Here is a 20,982-nt window from a genome sequence, read left to right as displayed (position 1 = left end):
ACTCCTTGTTTTTTGTAAAAAGATGTTCAAATCTCAGATTTCTTTGTTTAGAGATTGTTAATTGAATGAACAAGTAAACATTTATTTTCTGGCTTCCAATTTGAAAGATAATAGTTACGAGTAACGAACGTGCTCCTATTTACTACTAACAGTGATGTATAGTTTGCATGTTTCACGTACTATTAAATGGTGTGATATTAGCCCTACTACTAGTGACTTGAATTCTAGTACAACATAGTTATGGTAAGAAAGTTTTACACAATAAATAAATATAAAGTCAGAAGTACTGGAAAGAGCTTAATCTAAATACTTGACGAGCTAACGTCAACGTGTTAAAAATGTTTCAATTTCATTTGAGAATAAAGCTGAAGCTCACACTGTGGATCATTTTTCGATCTAGTGATTTTGAGTGTTTTTATGGTCAACCCTCCACAAATTAGGGTTTAAAGTACATTATCTTAAAAATTTAGTTCCTGGCAATAAAGTGTTGAACAAAATGTTTTAATATGTAATTATTGAGCCTATTAAAGGTAATTGTGTTTAAGGAAAACAAATTTATTGTGAAAATTAAAGTTCACCCAAAAATGACAATATACTTAACCTGGTATAGTTCCAAACATGTGCATATGAGTGTTTTATCTTAAAAGCTGCAACCATTGACTTTACTTGAACCTAGTAGTGAAACATACCATAAAAGTCATACCATGAAAGTAAGGGTTTCTTTCAACTATCATCTTTTGAGGTTAACAGATGAAACTCGTCAAAGTGTGAAACAAGTAGGTTGAGTATATGAACATTTTAAGCTATAGGTGAACTCCATCTCATTAAAACTACTGCAGGTGGCACAGAGAGGCTCGGTAATTCAAATGGAATGGAAACTGCAATTTATTTTAATTCAGACATTGATGAATTCAAAGTCATTGCTTACGCCCTAAAATACTGAGAAGTGACATCAGTTGAGTCAACACCTATTAAACAGGAATTTGATTGGTCCATCTTGGCAAGCGCTTAGAAAAGTAACAGACAGCACGTGAAAACGTCTTTTTCGTTAAACCTTGTCTTGACTAAAATTGACACCAAAATAATAACAGTGCGGATGTTTATAGCCTTTAAACTGAAACACAACGTCAATAGTAGAGAAATAAACTAATTAAAACGTTACCTGATAGCGCCATGCTCTGTTTACCAACGTTACCGCCCTGTTCCGAGTAGCTGCGCCCACAGTGTAATTGAGACACAGAAGAACCGTCAGCTGGAGACAGACGGAGAATTAAAAGGATGGCAACCAAACAAACACCAAACACCTCATGACTGGATACCTCTTTCAAAGTAAACATTTCATTTAGAAGCGTGTGTTGTCAAGTTACTAGTTCTAAATGTTAATTCGTGTATTTTTTTTTAACAAACTTCAGTTTGGACAGGACTTACAATGGACTTCAATTCGGACGGACAGCAACGGACGTGATCGATAAATCGAGGATAATCGCCGTCTCATCGACATTGTTATGAGGGACCGACTGGCTGATTTGAATGCGGCAAGTGATTGATAACAAATCCGTTAGATTAAATGGCTTGCAGCGTACTTAATAATTGAAGATAACTGTTAGTATATACATTTTTATAAGCATACTATTTTTATATTTTCAAATAGAAACATTTGAGAATGACTTTCTTTTTTGTTTGTTTACTCTCATTCTCGTGTATGTCTTGTGTTTATGTGTGCTTGTGTTTTAGGGCAGGCAGAATGCCAGTGAAGATGTCGCTGTGTCAATGGAGAGAAATGACTTCATGCAGGACTTTTTCAAAAAGGTAACAGTTTGGGGGGGGGTTGTGTAGGGGGTTACAGTACCTTCATAGTTTTATTTATTTATTATTAACCATAAGTTCAAGTATAAACCATTATGGAACATTCAACAATAAAATATTGTGTTAGCGTTGATATAAAAGTACATGACTAGGAACCAGGAACATAACAAAGTGCCTTTATATAACTTTTCCAGCCTTCGAAATGTTTTTGTAGCCTTCTACAACCTTATTCTGAGTTTGTCTGTGAATCTAAAAACAAAGTTGATGAACCAGATTTAAAACTGTTCAACGATAGTAGGAAAGCCTCTTGAGAAATAATATGACCGTTCGTATTACAAGAACCTCACAAGGCTGGCAAGTAATGTCATTTCGAACCCTAGTCAAGTGTTGAATCATGAATTTATACCATTAAAGCATAAGCGTCGATTTAGAGTCCCAAGTTTTAATAACGTAAAATTATAAAAGTCATTTGTACATCAGGCTGTCTTGGAGCTGAATAAGGCCCGTCTAAAACGAATTGTTCTTTTGTTTTTTATGTATGTCTTTGTAAGGAGTATTTATCATGCTGTTTTGCAAGAAAAAAGTATGATCCAAGTTTGACTGTAAAGTATTGTATTGAAGGTCTTTTGAAAGCAGGGTGTAATGTGAGTAAAAAGAATTCAATGGGTATGGTGATTTTTTTTTTATTTATTTTTTATTTTTTGTATAGGCACTGTATGCATTTAATTGATTGCAAAATTACATTAAGAACAGAAATGATACTGTATTTCCCATCAATAATTAATTAAAGCCACAACTGTTATTTGAAAGCTATCTATGTGGTTTTTGTTTTATTTTTATTTCTGGGTTTTATATTAATTTAATTTACTTTATGACTACTGACCATTAATAGTAAATGTTTGTCATCCACTAATAGGTGATATTTTACATCTACCAGTGTCGTTTTGGAATATATATATATATATATATATATATATATATATATATATATATATATATATATATATATATATATATATATATATATATATATTTATTTTCATTTGTTATAGTTTTTTTTAAAAGTATTTAAAACAAAAACAACAAAGTATACACAATAAATGTTAAAATAAAAACATCAGTTAACAAATATAATCAATAAATATTTGTGTTAATTTGTTCTTTCCCGTCTCAACATTTAATGGTACAGTATAATGACAACATTCATAATAAAGACATTTCATCACAAATATGATCATGACATGCATCCATAGTAGTGTCCGTCTAGAAGCCCACTAAAGTGTAACCATTGCAGAAGTACAATTTAAAACCCTGCTTTTACTTTATTTTAGGTTGAAGAGGTCAGACGGGTCATTGAAAAGATCTCCTCCCTAGTGGATGAGGTGAAGAAGAAATATAGTGTGATCCTTTCAGCCCCCAATCCTGATGAGAGTAAGTCACCCTTATTCATAGCTTCTGAATGGACAGGTTAAATTGTTTTGCGTGACAGAGCAGGTTAGCAGGTTGAATCTTGCTCAAACGCTTCCAGGGGTCATTCATGAACAATCACTAGTAAAGCATCACCCTCAAGCTGCTTCAGTGAGATGATATTCATAAAAGCTATTTAGTACTAATTAGGGCCTTGTCACACTTGAGCTAGTTAGCCCTGGGTCTTTTTAAACCCTGGATAAATATAATCCATGGTTATCTCGCTTTCTGTTTCACAATTTATCCGAGGCCCACAAATAATCCTGGGTAGTCATTCACTGAGTATAATACTGTACAATTCTAAATCCCAGGGCTATAGTTTCTTCAGTCGGACTACTAAAATCTATCTACATTGTTCCTGGCGGGCTACCGGATTTTGCGAGCCCTGGGATGACTACAGTGTACGAAGTGTTAATTGACTTCACGTTTACAGTGACTATTTGACTTTTTTTTTTTTTCATTTAAATGCTGAAGTATACTGAAATATAACAACTGTTAACATTCATATACATCCATATGTGGAGTTTTTCCATAATCGTCTATAGCATGCGAATGGCACGTGATAGGCTGTTGGTTTCGAATGATCTAGTCTAGGTGTGGGTGGTACGACCAACCTTCCATTTAATTTTAAGAGTCATTGTATTTGATAGTAACAATAAATTTTGTGAAAGAATCAATTAATTAGGTAGTTATTCCTGGAAAATCAACAGAAAGGGCTATGACAAAAATAATAATGATAATTCAGAAATGAAAAGGACGTGGAAATGAAAAGGAATATAGTAGGGATGTACAACATAGGATTTTTGTTGATGTTTTCGAACTCCTTTTGGCAGAACTATTTGATCCTATTCATATGTATTTGAGAAGTTATAAGACCCAATACCAGTTCTATTTTTTTTTACCCCACCCCTTTCCTTTGGCCCTTGAAACAGAGTGTGAGTGGGAAGGGCTTCAAATTTTACCCCTAAGAAATGGGACAGCACTACAACACCTGCACATGTTGCCACGAACATTTGCTTCATTTGAGATCGAAGATCGTGACTGCTGTAGTTACTACAGTTGAGTTATTTTTTTATTATTTATCTTCAGGAAATCACAGAAGGCAACGATATCATGTTATCATGACAATATAATGTGGCAATAAGATCATAAGATTGCATTTACACTGGGGCCCTATTTATCTAAACACACGAAAACAACGTTAACATTATAGCAGACACTCTAAAAAGGTCATTCCAAGCCACTAGACTTTCTGATAGGGTAATCGAGTGTCATCGAGTGACAGATGTGAAAATATGATGTGGGACTACTATACAGGAGTTATTATTATGGATTATAGATAGTGAAATTTAGCTGGTTTTTGTGATTTTGTTGCAATTTTTTTTAAAGCAAGACGGTAAAACAAAATGCTTGTTTGTTGTAAAAATTCGGAATAACGACAAAAAATACATATTTTTGCATCTCCTGACTTCCGTGTGCAGCTATGCTGCCGTTGTAGATTGTTTGTTCTGGGAAATTTTTGTACCCCTTGGTTTCGTAAGTGGTGCTGGAAAATCTCAGTTTCAATGGCTATCTAGCCCTTCCCTTTAGCCCTACACCTTCTAGCTAAAGAGAATTGGGACACCCCCATCCCCTTCATGTGAACGTGCAAAACGAGGGGTAAGGGGTAGGGCTAATGGGTACAATTTGGAATGGGGCATATCCTCCTAGGGCTTGAGTGTCCACATATGTGGACAGCAAATTTTAGCTCTTAAGTGGCTATTTAAAATACTTTGAATGTTTGATATTTTGTTACAGACATACGGTGACATCCTGCAACTGTTTTGTAGCATATGAAATGTCCCAAACACTATTTCAAACTGTCCAAAATGGGGAAAAAATAGTTTTTACTCTCTTGATAGTCAAAACATGTTCAACAAAATTTCTATGTTAAATATGCATTAAACAAAATTCAGGAAAAGGGGTCTTATGTAAATTCGGACCACAATTCCACATATATGGAGATCGTTTTTCTCTAAGATACATTGTATCAAAAGATGATACTTAGATTTTTATTCTAATTAGGTTCTAATAAGCCCAAATAGCAAAGAAAAAAAATGCATGTAAAAAAACACATTGGGCCTTAAGAGGTTAATGTACAGGTTAATTTTGTTGAATCAGGTTTAAAATGTTCCTCATAAATGTTAGTTTCTTACAATAAATAAAATCAGACTTGTGATCTTAGAAACACAGCTGATGTTTTGTTCTAAAATAGATGTTCTAAAAATGTTTATTTTTTTATTAGTGTAGCACCACAGTCCCTGAATAGATTTCTCATGTGCCAGGCAGTTGTAGGAGGCTGCTTGAGAGCGATATTATAAAGAAAAATAATTAATAGAGCAGATACTGAATTAAGCTCTATATGATTACATACCAGTCAATAAGTCAATCCTTTTTTTCACATATTCTGGCCAATATAGCAAACAATCATTTTATGACATAACCTCATGTTTTGTGTGTGTGTTTTATTTTAATTTTCTAAGTCTAATGTGAAAATGAAATGTGTTCTGTTTTTGCTTTGATTAGATGCCTTTGGTCTGTATTGCGTTCATATTTCAGTCAAACCACACTGGTCATTTACCCAGGGTTAAAAGTGGGTTTTAAAAGCTCAAAAACAAGGTTTAGTTATGTGTTGCCCTGGGCTAGTTTAATCAATATTTTTGAATAGACTCCAATTAGAGGGAATAACTTGGACAAATTACTCAAAAACTCAAAAGTGTTTGTTGTATTACCTAATAAATAACAATGCCTTTGAGTCACTCCGCTTTTGTCTTTGTCTGAGCGCACATTCAGGCTTTCCGTCATTCATATCCACACTCATAGCTCTGTCACGAACCAAGAAAAAAAGCAAAAGCCACATATAACCTTATCACACGACCATGGGCTTCCTCTGCTGAAAACTTCACATCACATCAGTCTATACAACAACACCTCTGGAAACTGCTGTAGGGAACTGAAATGAGCAGAGAATACAGACCCCTTCAATTTTACCACAGGGAGTCAGGTTTGGGCTTGTGAAGAATCATGGTTTCCCCCCTCACATTCTTTGTGTTAAGTGAGTGTGTTGGGTTACTTCTGGCTGTTAGTTGCAGGGCATGTATAGGACATGCAGACAGGAATGTGAGCTTGAGATAAAGATATCTGCAAGGGTGTGAGTGCTTCTACAACACACTCTACAATAGACTAAGTGTGACGTTTTTCTCTGAGATGTATGACTGTGAATCTTGAAGCTGATAGTAAAGCTGAATGATCTGTTTGAGGATTGCACTAATGGATGTATAATATTTCTCCGCTGTCACTTTTCTTTCATATACATGTCTGAATTTTATATCCTCACTTATAACACACCAGTCTTTATCTGTAATCATAGAAATACATTAACTTTGATAGCCGATGGTCATGTGACTTTTATATCAAGTAAACATCAGTGTCTAGGAATATCAAGAAGGTGCCTATATGTGGATTTTAATCTGTTAAATAAATGAATTTATATAACTGAAATAATTATTTATGAAGAGTTAAGATACAAGATGCTGTATGAAATGTTTATGTTCAGTTATATTACTTTAAAGGCAATGAAAAGAGTCTATTCATCATCGTAAACTGGAATTATTGAATCTACACGCAGGAGCCTGAGGAAAGGAAATAAATATTAATATACTCCATTTTAGAAGAAGATTTCATATGACACTTAGAGGCTTTTTCTATTTGAACTCTTCATATGCAATTTGAATAGGTTAAAATAGATTAAAGCTGCTTATTGATGTTTTTGAATTTATTCAGTTCAATTCATCTTTATTTCTATAGTGCTTTTACAATGTAGATTGCGTCAGAGCAGCTTAACATAGAAGTTCTAGTAAGTTGAAACCAATTTTCAGAGTTGAAGTTCAGTGTGGTTTAATTTTCACTGCTGAAATTCCAAACTCTGAAGAGCAAATCCGTTGATGCGCAGCTTAAGTCCCAAACCAAGCAAGCCAGTGGCGGCGGTGGTGTGGAGCAAACTTCACCAATTGACAAAAGTGAAGGAAAAAGCCTCAAGAGACACCAGGCTTAGTTGGGTACAACCATTTCTCCTCGGGCCAAACTTATTGTGCAGAGCTGCAGTCTGGGCCCTAGAGGCTGAAGAACGTTGGACATCCATCATGGAGAAGCTGCAGGTCTGAGTAGGTCATCAACTGGTGTTCAGGCTGGCCACGGGATCAATACAGAGACTCATCTGTCAATGGGGTCTTTCAGCAATCAGTCTCACTCTGCCACAGTTTAAGATACGGCCTGGTCCAGGATTATGGATACCTCAATGGTTAGCATGATGTCTTCACAGGTCTTGGATCACATCAGTGGCCCTGCAAAATCTCAAAAGGCCTCTCGGGATAAATATCCCCTGGTGGAAATCGAGTACAAAGAAAATAATTTATTGACATGCTCACCAAGGTTTTACCTAATATGAAAAGTTAGATAAAAACAATAAATGTGAAAATATATGGATACAACTAAAACTTATTTATGTGATGACAAAGCTAACTTACTCAACTTTCCTGTGTTAGACAATCAGCAATTTAAGAAATATTACCTCACAATGTAATGGACCAGCATATTAGAATTTAGTGTAACATGCTGATTTGCTGCTCATGAAACATTTCTTCTTCTTATCAATGTTGAAAACACTTGCGCTTTTGAGTTTTTTTTTGTGGAAACTGAGATAGTTTTATTTTTATTATGAGTTTAAAATCTTTTGTTACAAATTGATTTAATGGATCCTTGCTGATAAATATGATTTTGCTTTCAGAAACAAAAGAAGAACTAGAACAACTCACGGTGGAAATCAAAAAACATGCCAACTTTGTCCAGAAAAGCCTCAAATGTGAGTAGATTGTTGTGCAAGATTAATGGTGTTGAAAATTGGAGTTTTATTACATTAAATTAGAAAAAAGAAATGTGAAAGAAATCATCTGTTGTTGTTAGCAATGCACCAGAGTCTGCCTTCAGATGAGCAGGTCAGTCAAGCCTCGGTGGATGCACGTATTCAGAAAACACAGGTATTCATCTCTGCCTCAATTTTTTTTTTATGTACAGCCATATTTTCATGCCAAATTGGTTCAGTGTGCTTATTTTCTTTTTCAGTATACCAATTTGTCTCGTAAATTTGTGGAAGTAATGACGCAATACAATGAAGCCCAAGTGTCCTTCAGAGAGAAGAGTAAAAGCAGGATTCAGAGACAGCTGGAAATCAGTAAGTCTTACTGTACCACTTTCAAGCACATTTAACCATGGTTTAATTAACTAGAGCAGTGGCTTTCTAACTGAAGGTGTAAGAGTGCTTAAGGCATATGAGAAATATTAAATTGTATTAAAAAATAAATAACCAAACATTTAATTAAAATAAACATACATTAGTATAAAAACAATAATTAAAACGAGATAAAACATAATTATAAGATTATAAATAAAGAATATAAAATAAATATATTCAAATATTATATTACATAAGTAAATATTTAATATAATATTAAATAATTAACCAGATTTGATTAAAATAAATAAAAATTGTATTTTTTATTACTTTTTAATCAAATTAATAAAAATATTTGTATTGCATAAAAATACTGACTTATTTACTCTGAAATTAATTTTCATGATGGATGAAATATCTATAGGATTGTGGTTGTAGTCTGTTGAATATGGCTACCATCAAGCTGATATTAGAATTTTTTTCAAATGTGTCACTATTTATTGAAATTGGATACACAGTTTATTTAATTGTTCCTATATTTTTACATTTAGATTACCTTGGTCATCTTCTAAAGCTCAGTTAAACACACTGTAATTTAGTTAATATTTTAAAATAATAGTTATGCATTGAGTGATTTAATAATAATGACAATGCTATCTTTAGCAAATGACATAACACATATCTAAATATCCGTTATTTATGTAAATGGCATATGTTAGGATGATGTCATGTTGAATATAATGCACATGTAGCATTTTAAATGTTTCATTTGAGTATTTATGGCTTTATTTTGTATTAATTGGGCAAAACTGTAGGTTATTTCTAGTAACAACAACAAATTTATGCTATATGTGTCCCCTTCCGCCTTTTATCACCTGACATGCTGTGGTTGAAATGTAATTTGAGAAATTTGTGGTCATGCGTGTAGTGCAGACCTCTAGAGAAAATGTCTTCTGTGTGCATGAATTAGTCCCAGTGTGAGTGGATTAATGAGGGACTTTCTTTGCTTTGCGACACATGAAACGGCGTGGTTTGTCACCGGAGACTGTAAGGCAGGTGTTACCTGGACAGCAGTGCTCCAGAGAGATCCTGCTTTTACCTGTGTGCAGCAGGCCAGGAACACAGAGTGATGTGATAGTGAGTCACCAGTCACATGACTGCCATCTTTGCATAAACACTCAGTTATCTCAACTTTGCACGTGGGGAAAAATCTCTAGTAGTCATGCGATCCAACAATTGTGGCAATTCAAATGAAATGATCAGTTTTAAAATCCAACATTGGTGGAAAAAGTACTGAAAAATCATGCTCAAAAGTACCATTATTTGCTAAAAAATGTACAAGTAAAACTATCTATTCTTAATACTACTCAAAGCACAAGTAGAAATCTAGCCCTTTTGAAAGTACTTCATAGTGAATAGTGAGTATTACGCTGGAAAAATAATTCCATCTTATACCCAACAAATTAAAAGTGTAGCCTATGTCAGAGTAGTTTTCTCTTAAGGGTGCTTCTAAGTGAACGTTACAGTATTCATGGACTATAAAAAAAAAAGTCAGGACACATTACATCAATATATGCATCAATAATAAGTTGACAGAATGCAGGTTGATGAGTTTACATGTGGAGCGAAGTCTGTGTAACCCAAGGAGAAAAAAATCTAGCTGTAACTATATATTAACGCATAGGTTAAATACTTTGAAGAAGTTGGTGCCTCAAACCAAGCTTGTGCAGCACTGAGAGAATACTTGCAATTTGTGCATGGATTTGAAAACTTTCTGTAGTTCATTAGTGTAAGGCAATTTGATCATTTCAGTCATCATACAGTAGGCAACCTTTATGTTCTTATTAGTTACATATAGTATAAACAGTCTCTTGGTCATTGCATATCATAATTCAGCATCTTTTTTGCACTTTAATGCTTCCACAAAGTACACGTTTGCTGCCTTTCTAAAGTGTCTGTGTCTTGACAGTAGATTAGATTAGATTCAACTTTATTGTCATTACACATGTACAAGGTCAAGGCAACGAAATGCAGTTTAGGTCTAACCAGCAGTGCAATAGCAGCAAGTGCAGGATACAGGTATAAGTTATAAAGTGCAGTTATAGAAAAACGATGGTAATATTTACAGATGGATGTACTATGAATATTATATACAGGTTGTATTAGCTATGAACTGATTTACAATAAATGAATATATGTACAGGTTGCTATTAGTAATCAGAAGTGTGCAGATAGATAAACATAATCACAAATAAATATATGTATGTATGTATGTATGTATGTATGTATGTATGTATGTATGTATATGTACATGTACAGTGGGTGTGTACAAAATTAGAAATGTCCATGTGCAGTGGGTATGTACAGTAATGTGTACATATTCAATAAATGAATCAGTGCAATGTAGTGCAATGAATATGTGCAAATTTTAAATGCACAAATGTTAAACAGTGCAGTGATTGTGAGGAGTATAAGTTAGAGGAGTGTGGGGGGTGTATGGGGGGGGGGGGGGGGGGGGGTGACAGCTCAGGGGAAAAAGATGTTCCTCAGTCTTCTGGTTTTTGTCCGGAGGAGCCTTGTAGTCTGTTTCACAGTAGTCTGATGAAATAGTTTTTTTATTTTATGATTTTTTTTATTGCCCAATTTGATTCGACAGGAATCACATGACTTATTATTCTACTTAGCCACTCACCATACACAAGAAAAAATGTACATATAAAGTAGTGACTGGAGGTTAGAGGAAAATAGTGGTAAAAGAACCGATACAGCACAAAAAAAGAAAAAGTCAACATTTTTAAAAACTACTTGCAGTGCCATTCCTAAGAAACAAATACTCAGTTACAGAAATCTGAGTGTTTGTAATTTGTTTGAATCCAACAGTATTATTTTCTGTTGAGTGCCTGGACCATCAGGAATCTCTGAATGTAAAAAGCAGACCGCACTGCCAAAAGCATTATCTACAAACAGTTCAATTCTGTATACCATTCACAAATTTGTGACCAGTTTTAGAATAAATATAAATCAGAAATTTAATCACTGATTCCAAACCAATGACATGAAATAAATGCTTATTCTTGAACTAAACATACAATCCCTTTTAATAATTGGTGGGGTCAAGTCATTTAAGATGCCGGATAGGACATTCAGAACACACTAATTTATTCACCAAAATGTTTGTCATGTTAAAAATCTACAGTCTATTAAACCTATTTTATATGACTGTATACTCAAATGCTGGATTATCATGTTCCAACTTTGGGTTTTTACACATCTGAGCCAACATTTTGTTTTGACGACCCAGGATCAAACTTCATGTTTTATTCTGTTGAACACTAAATAATATATTTTGAAAAAGTTGAAAACCTGTAACCATTGACTTCCATAGTAGTAAAAAGAAATACTATGGAAATCAGTGGTTACAGATTCAAAACAAATGAAGGATGAGTAAATAATCCCTTAATTTTGAACTAATGAACTATCCCTTAACTTTTTTTTAGATTGAAATTAGTATTTTATGTCTGAATATGACCGTTGGTCTCTGCTTAGGGGTCATACTGTATGAGTGTGTTTGTGTTGTTCCAGTGGTCTTTACATCAATGGTTTCAGCCATTCTATTGTTCCCTCTCATTTTCCCAGCTGAATCAATATAGTCCCCAAGGGATACTTAACATGGCCACATACAAGCTTATGGTACACACATACACTGTTCCGTGACACAAAGCCAAACGATTATACAAATGGACTAGACCATTAGCAGTCACTGGTCTCCGCTTCCTGTTTACCGTTGACAAATTCACAAACAGGCCGCCATTTATCAAACAAATAATGACCTGAAATGTGAAAGAGTTGTTTGTTTGATCTAATACGCTCTGTGAATCTTTTAGCTGGAAAAATCACAACAAACGAGGAACTGGAAGAGATGCTGGAGACTGGAAACCCTTCCATTTTCACTTCTGACGTGAGTTTCTTTCTCAGAATGAATCATTATAGCTTTATTGTATAGTTAAAATACTGCAGCTCTCACACAGTTTCTTTTGGCTTCTCCGTTTAGTTTGACCTATGCCAAAATATGAGAGCGACTTAAAATTATGCAGAATTAGCGCCATCTCCTGGTTGCAGTCTCTAATTTTTGGATTAAAGAGAGCACATAATGCGCATTTATTAAATAAGAGTGCACACAAACAATAATTCTGATATTATCAAACCGTCATGTTGTCGTAAATGCATATTTTTATATAATTTGTTGCATACAATGTGAAATCATCAACTGTTACATTGCAATTTGACAACATTTAAAGGCATAATTCATCTAAAAAATGAAAATTTGCTCACTACTGTATTTACTTGACCTGCCTCAAGTTGTTATAAACCTTTATGAATGTCTTCCTTTTGTTGAACACAAAAGATAATTTGAAGAATGCTAAAAACAGCTAACCATAGTTTCATAGTAGGAAAAACTGAATCTGTGGATGTCAATGGTTACAGATTTCCAGCTTTTCAAAATGTCAGTCAGGCTTGGAACAAGTAGAGGATTAGTAAATAATGACATAATTTTTGAGCGAACTATCCTTTCAATGTGAGCTTGGAGTCACTAGTTTTTTGTTTAAATAGTTGTTGTTTATATATCTATATGTATACATTTTTAAATAATAAAATGTATTGCTGTGATGGCAAAGCTGAATTTTCAGCATAATTACTGTAGCCTTCAGTGTCACATGATCCTTCATAAATCATTCTAATATGCTAATTTTACCATTGTCGAGGAGTCATGCTGCTTAATATTTTTGCATGAACTGATACTTTTCATCAGGACTCTTCATTAGTGAATACAAAGTTCAAGAGAACAACATTTTCTTAAAATATTTTGCTGTCAATTTAGATGGAAGTCATTTAACAATGTGGAATAAAATGATTGCGATCATGAACAAATGAATAGCAAAATAAAGTTGAGTTGTTCACGTTCAGTAACTATCATGTACTGTACACAACCTTTTAAAAGTTTTAATATTTATATCTTCAATTTTGAAATTAAAAAGTTTACAAAAGTAATTTTATAGACATGTAAAATGTTTGTTCGTTTTCTTTTCGGATTAGTTAAACCGTCAACTTATCCAGCATATGTTTTACGCAGCGGATGCCCATCCAGCTACAACCCATTACCGGGAAACATCCATTCAAACAACCCTCTCATTCACACACATACAGTATGGACAATTTCGCTTACCCAATTCACCTATACCACATGTCTTTAGAGGAAACCCACGCCAACATGGGGAGAACATGTAAACTCCACACAGAAATGCCAACTGACCCAGCTGAGGCTCGAACCAGCGACCTTCTTGCTGTGAAGCGATCGTGCTACACACTGCGCCACCATGAGGCCCCATGTAAAATGTTATTGCAAAATTGTATTTCAAGTAATTGCTGTTTTAAGGTCACAAATATACTGAGTGCTGAGTGCAAAATAACATTTTAAACAACAAAATATTTTACATTTTAGCCTAAAAACTTTTGAGAGTTTTTCATTGGATATAACCCTATACCTTAATACCCTGGATGAATATCCAATCATATAGTTAGTAATGAAACCCATAAATAAAATAAACCAGTTTGTTTAATTAGTTGAATTAGATCTGTCTTAATTAGCTAAATTAACATCTTACTGCAAACATTTCAATGGTAGTGTACAATACATCAGAACTTTAAAAAAGAAAACACTATAAAATGATCATAAAGTAGTTATTATGATACCCTACTCCAATAAACATTATTCTAATTAAATATTATAATACTAATAAACTTTATTTTTATATAGTGCCTTTAAATGTAGCATCTCAAGACACTTTACAGACATATAAAATGTTCAGCAGTAAAAGATGTATACAATGATGAATGCAAAAAAGTAATAATACAAATAATTTAAAACAGAATAGTAATAATAGATAAAAAATAAAATAACAAATAAAAAATAATAGCAATAGTTCTAAAAATCAAATAAAAATAAATAAAAAAACAAATATGTGAAGACTCCATAGTTGTTAATTTGTCCCGTTGCTCAAGTAACTTAGTATACAATAATAAAACTGTCACTGTATTGTTGCTGTGTTATCACAAGTTCCTAGAAGCTGTTATTAAAAGGAGTCTTGTATTTTCAGATCATCTCTGACTCTCAGATAACTCGTCAGGCCCTTAATGAGATCGAGTCTAGACATCAGGATATCCTGCGTCTGGAATCCAGCATCAAAGAGCTTCATGACATGTTCGTGGACATGGCCATGCTTGTTGAAACCCAGGTACTTTTAATTGTTACAGCATTGGTTTGTTAAAGGGGTTACAGAATGTTTAATACACTGATGTATGTCGTTTCAGGGTGAGATGATTGACAACATTGAAAAGAACGTCCACAATGCTGTCGAATACGTCGGCCAGGCTAAAGTAGAGACCAAGAAAGCTGTGAGGTACCAGACAAGAGCCCGCAGGGTAAGAGGAGAAACAAACCAACTATACTATAAATACCGCTGAAGTCAAAATTATTCGCCCTCCTGTGATTTTTCTTTTTCCAATATTTCTCAAATGATGTTTAATGGAGCAATAAATTTTTACAGTATTTCCTATAATATTTTTTCTTCTGGAGAAAGTCTTATTTGTTTTATTTTGGCTAGAATAAAAGCAGTTTTAATTTTTTTAAGGTCAATATTTTTAGCACCTGTTATTAGCAATATTTTTTGATTGTCTACAAAACAAACTACTGTTATGCAATGGCTTGCCTAAGTACTCTAACTTGCCTAGTTTTAAAGCTTTAAATCCCCCTTTAAGCTGAATACTAGTATCTTGAACAATATCTAATAAAATAGTATGTACTGTCATCATAACAAAGCTAAAAGAAATCAGTTATTAGAAATGAGTTAACTATTATATTTAGAAATGTGTTGGTAAAATCTTCTTTCCATTAGAAATTAGAAGAAAATATACAGGGGACTAATAATTCAGGAAGGCTAATAATTCTAGACTTCAACTGCATGCAAGTATATTAGCATGAGCTTTCTGTACATTGCATCTTCAGAAATGGTAATAATACATTCCTTAAAGCAATAGTTCACTCATAAAAAAGAAAGTTCAGTCATCATTGACACACTTCACTTGTTCCATACCTTTGATTTCTTTCTTTTATTGAACACAAAGGAAGATATTTTAAAGAAAGTTAAAAACCATTGAGTTCCACAGTATTTGTTTTTTCTACTATGGAAATCAATGGATACAGGTTTTCAACTTCAAAATATCTGTTACGATTTAATAAGGTGTCTAGGAAGAGAAAACGTAACATTTAGAAAATTATATTAATACTGAAGAAAATGGGTGGAAATAAACAAGGACAAACAATCTTAACGTTCAATTCCTTTATTCCTCTATAAGGAAAAATAATGAAGCCAACAAAAGAGCATGTAGGAGCTTTGTACAGTGCATTTGAAAATAAATAGAAGCAATCAAAGAAATATAACCAGATCAAAAGTTACAGGGAGGAAAAAGGAACTAGAGTGGCGGCAAAGCAAAGAACTAAACAAAACCAACAGCCACATGAACTAGAACACAAGATCCCCTCTAAACTTGCTAAAGAAAATAAAAATGTGAAAAAGAAACCGAAATCTTCAGCGTATTCGACGCTAATATATACATTCCCAGAAATAATAATCAAAAATACAAAAAGTGGCACTCACCCACTTACCTAATGTTTCTGAACACTTCAATAACTATGGGCAAAATGTATGTCGCTCGACTTGTTAACCTATTCCTTTTTCCTGTAAAAGGAATAATAACCTTTTAAACTCCCTCATCATGAACACATATATACAGATGGATCAAAAACAGACAAAGGAGTAACTGCAGCAGTGGTGTTTAAAGATGATGTTTTGGTACTCGGATTCCAGGAGAAAGTTCAATTTACACAGCTGAAGCCTATGCAATAAATATGGCTTTAGATCGAATGGAAAGGACACAGCATCGTAACTTTTGAATTTGTACAGATTCCAAATTCTGTCTTCAAGCACTTGAAGCTTCTAAGCGTGATCACCCTATAATGTCCATGATTTTAAAGAAAATGACAACACTAGAAAATCAGAAGTTCAACATGATCTTCTGTTGGATTCCAGGTCATATGGGACTACGTGGAAATGAACTGGCAGATGAAACTGCAAAAAAGGCTATCTCCTTGAATGTGACCGAATGTTTAATTCCTCCTGATGACTTGAAACCCACCATCAATTTGTACATAAACGAAACACGGCAAAGAGAATGGGACAACTGCATCAACAACAAATTATATGAAATTAACCCGAAAATAAATGAAAGACATTTAGCAAATTATAATTTCGAGACCAGGCATGATCAGACGGTCTATACCAGATGTCCTATTGGACATTCTAGGTTGACACATTCATATTTATTAAATAACGAAGAATCACCTAAATGTAATAACTGCCAGACTGCTCTTACCATCAACATGTTTTGTTGGAATGTAGAAGTTTAAATTTTATAGGGAGAGTACTTTGATGGACATTTTTAAAAAGGTACCACCAGAAGGAGTTTTACATTTTTTTTTTAATCAAAAATAGAACTGAAAAACCATATTTAACTTTGAAATTTTTTTTTGTGAATTTTATCTATTTATATTTTATATATTTGTCTAAGTAATTTTTTTATATAATACGAATTTGTTTTTATCATGTAATATTTTAATGTAATATTTTAGTGTATATCCATTTGGCCACGAAATAGCCATAAGTTGCTGATGTGGCAATAAATATGTAATAAATAATAAAATAACCTTTTAAACCATATTGGATTTACAGATTTCTGCATTAGCTCAGAGACCAGAAGGATCAAATCATAATACAAAAAACAGAAGCGAGCATACACAACACAAACCCACACACAGCACTGATCAGACAGGGTATGCCGGTCAAATTTAAAGTCTGCGGAACAAAGCCTGACTAGTCCACGAGGACACGCCCTAATGAGGAGTGACAGGCTTGGGATCCAATCAGCAGATACCTGTGAAGGCAAAGAAAAGCGGAACAAAAGGTGATAGGGTGAGACTGAGAGTGACTAACTCCCAAGGACCGTAACAATATCTTTCTTTGTGTTCAAAATAAGGTTTAAAACCACTTGAGGGTTAGTTAATAGTGAGTAAAATAAAAAATTTGGCACAACTATACCTTTAAATCAAATATCTACTACAGCTGAAGAATATTCTGTACTACAGTTGTACTTCTAATGCCACCAAATACTTGCATAAATTTGTCTTCTTTTTATCTTGTACAGAAACACATCATTCTTGCTCTTATTGCTCTTGTCGTGCTTGCTGTGGTCGCACTAATCATTGGTTTATCCGTGGGCCTGTCTGGTAAAACCACTACTAACTCCGCCGCCTCCAGTTCTAATGCAGCCAATCCTGTTTAGGCATGATTTCCTGAGGTAACATCCAGTGACTAGTCACTAACAATCTCATCTATTGTCAATTCCCCTCTGTTGAAACCAGCTTCACTCTGGTCCACATTTGTTAGAAGACATTGTTCAATGCCGGTTCATTTGCTTCCAACAATTAACAATACAACTAAAGATTACATCGTACATTTACATTTTCTTCATACTTACATTGTTTTCATCTGTTTATAAATCTGTTATAGAAATGGGTCTATGTTGCCGTTTGTGGAGCCGTGTGCATCATCATTCTTCTCCTAATCATCATCACTGCCGTTTATGTTGATTAGTCCCCTATAATGAAACCATCTTCCTTGTGACGTTACTGAAAGAAGAATTAGTTTGTTTGCATTTAAAATAGCATTTAAAAAGTTATAATTAAAGTATGTTTACAATTTATTAGTATTATTAAACTAACAATAAATAAATATATTTCTGTATTTGTTTATTATTCATTCAGTCATTTAGTTTTATTTATTTTCTTGTACTTGTATCTTTTTTTTGTAAACACCATAATTGCTATTTTTATTATTATTATTATTATTATTATTGTTATTATTATTATTATTATTATTATTATTATTATTATTATTATTATTATTATTATTATTCTAGGCCTATGGAACCCACAACGATTTTAAATTAAGACTACTAAACACACTAAAAACATACAATTTCCCTGTTTTACAAATTCTAGACTACCACAAGTCTATTGTAGTAATATATTAGTGCTTTTTCCAACAAGCAGACTTGTGTGCATCATCATTCTTCTCCTAATCATCATCACTACGTCAATTAGTCACCTACAATGGAACCATCTTCCTTTTGACTTTACCGAGGGAAGAATTAGTTTGTTCTGACTGAAAGTTGAGATGCTATCCTGCAGACAAATCTAGCTTCATTACCAGTGAATTGTGTAGAAGATGGCGCTCCTGTTTAGTCAGAGACTTTTCTCTTTGGCTTTTATGGTTTGCCATTTTCACTATAACAAACAGAGGTGATTTTCTTGTTATTTAATGCTGGTAAGTAGATTGTGTACAAGGAATGTTTTGTAATATTACAATATGGTATTTCGGTTACTGTGCCTTGGGAGATCTGACTGATCGTGTGGAGCTAAATGCAATCCAGCAAAGTGCACTTATGATGTTAAAAATAAGATATTTTACCGCAGTGATATATTTGTCACTAGTTCAATGTGGTTTGTTGCACAGTTCACAGTGGTTCCACACAATATGATGTCAGGCTTATGAACAATGTTACAGAACGTTTTAATTGATGAATGTTTGTTTTTGTCTCTGATTGTCTGACAGGAATGTGTTGTCAAATGCTCACAGTGTGTATTGCTAAATAAATGTGAGTTGCTCACTGTTCAGAATGATATGTATTCTTTATCACTAACATTTGTTTCACTGAAATGTTGCATTATTTGCCTGTAAAGATGCATGTGCATAATATTGATACAAAAAAATCTATTTAAAAAATGCATTTTTAAAAAAATAAGAAATCGTTTTTTGTGAGAAGGGAAAAATTCTCCTTAATGTTGACATGCTGAGCATAAAATCACATTAAAATATAAAGAAATTATTTTTAAAAATCATCCTAAGACAGGGATGTCCAAACTTGGTCCTGGAGGGCCAGTGTCCTGTAGAGTTTAGCCAACTCAATCTCACGGCAATTCGTAACTTTTTGATTTAGTGGCTAATTCGTATGAATTCGTATGATCTAATTCGTACATTTTCGTACGATTTGCTCATCCCCCAATGACAGTTGGGTTTAGGGTTGGGGTTAGGTGCCACGCCTCCTTTTTAAAAATCGTACAATTTCGTACGAATTAGCCACTAAACTGGCAAAACGTAAAATACTTACATTTTCTCGTGAGATCAGGCTGGTTTAGCTCTAACCCTAATCAAACACACCTGAACCAGCTAATCAAGCTCTTACTGGATATACTAGAAACTTCCTGGCAGGTGTGTTGAAGCAAGTTGGAGCTAAACTCTGCAGGACAACGACCCTCTTGGACTGAGTTTGGACACCCCTGTCCTACGTGCTCATATCACTCAATACCAAGCCAAATAAATGAAATATTAGGAATTATTCACCAAAATCCTCTTAAGCTTGTTTCATTCAATCATTTTGCTTTGGCTTAGTCCCTTTATTTATCAGGGCTTGCCACAGCAGAATTAACCGGCAACTTATCCAGCATATGTTTTTCGCAGCGGATGCTCTTTCAGCCACTTCCCAGCACTGGGAAACACCCATACACACTCATTCACACATGCACTACAGCCAATTTAGCTTATTCAATTCACCTGTAGCGCATGTCTTCGGACTTTGGAGGAATCCGGAGCACCCGGAAGAAACCCAACATGGAGAACACGCAAACTCCACACAGAAACACCAACTGACCCAGCTGGGGCTCGAAGCAGCCACCTTTTTGCTGTGAGGCGTCAGTGCTAACCATTGAGCCACCGTGTCACCTTAAGCTCGATTCGCAAAAAATAATTGTACAATAATTATCCACGAAGTAAAATTCTAATGTTTTAACATTATAGTGATGTTTACAACATTTTGCCGCCACGCATTGTTGAAAACATCAAGAATTAATTTAATAAACAAATGGGATAAATGTTTACAGGTGTTGGTTCCTGTATTAACTTGTGTTATTTTATTTCTTACCCGTTGTAATGTGCTAGCGAACATGTTTTATTATAGGTTATTGTGTTGGTTTAGCAAAATTATCTTTGAAAATATAAAGCAGCTTTGAAAATCATTGACCATTTCAATACGGCACATCTATAAATATTAATAACAGCCCAAATAATAGACTCTAAAAAAGCTGGGTAATTTTAACCCAATCTGGTTATGGACAAACTCATTGGGTAAAATTGAGCTATGAATTTAATTCAGTTTGACAAACCCAGCTGTTTGGTTTGTATTTTCCCAAATTAGGATGAAAAAAAGCA

At 33.9% G+C, this 20,982-nt stretch overlaps 1 protein-coding gene across 3 annotated transcripts; it reads left to right on the top strand.

The window, feature by feature from the left end:
• Positions 1–1,227: 1,227 nt before the first annotated feature.
• Positions 1,228–19,394, top strand: stx2b (syntaxin 2b). 3 transcript variants are annotated; one of them, XM_056463341.1, is made up of 12 exons: positions 1,228–1,329; positions 1,422–1,535; positions 1,735–1,809; positions 3,138–3,237; positions 8,099–8,173; positions 8,275–8,348; positions 8,434–8,542; positions 12,427–12,500; positions 14,698–14,835; positions 14,912–15,022; positions 17,861–18,013; positions 18,226–18,314. In XM_056463341.1, exons 2-11 carry the CDS (start codon positions 1,506–1,508, stop codon positions 17,996–17,998), a joined length of 924 nt encoding a protein of 307 aa, XP_056319316.1. In that variant the 5' UTR covers positions 1,228–1,329; positions 1,422–1,505; the 3' UTR covers positions 17,999–18,013; positions 18,226–18,314. The 3 variants fall into 3 exon arrangements, with proteins under 3 accessions (XP_056319316.1, XP_056319315.1, XP_056319318.1); XM_056463340.1 differs by having other exon boundaries at positions 1,413–1,535; XM_056463343.1 differs by lacking the exon at positions 17,861–18,013 and having other exon boundaries at positions 1,413–1,535; positions 18,226–19,394.
• Positions 19,395–20,982: the final 1,588 nt, after the last annotated feature.

This window comes from Danio aesculapii, chromosome 8, assembly GCF_903798145.1.
Source record: "Danio aesculapii chromosome 8, fDanAes4.1, whole genome shotgun sequence".
In the NCBI taxonomy this organism is placed as follows: domain Eukaryota; kingdom Metazoa; phylum Chordata; class Actinopteri; order Cypriniformes; family Danionidae; genus Danio; species Danio aesculapii.
This window is presented reverse-complemented; position numbering and strand designations above follow the sequence as displayed.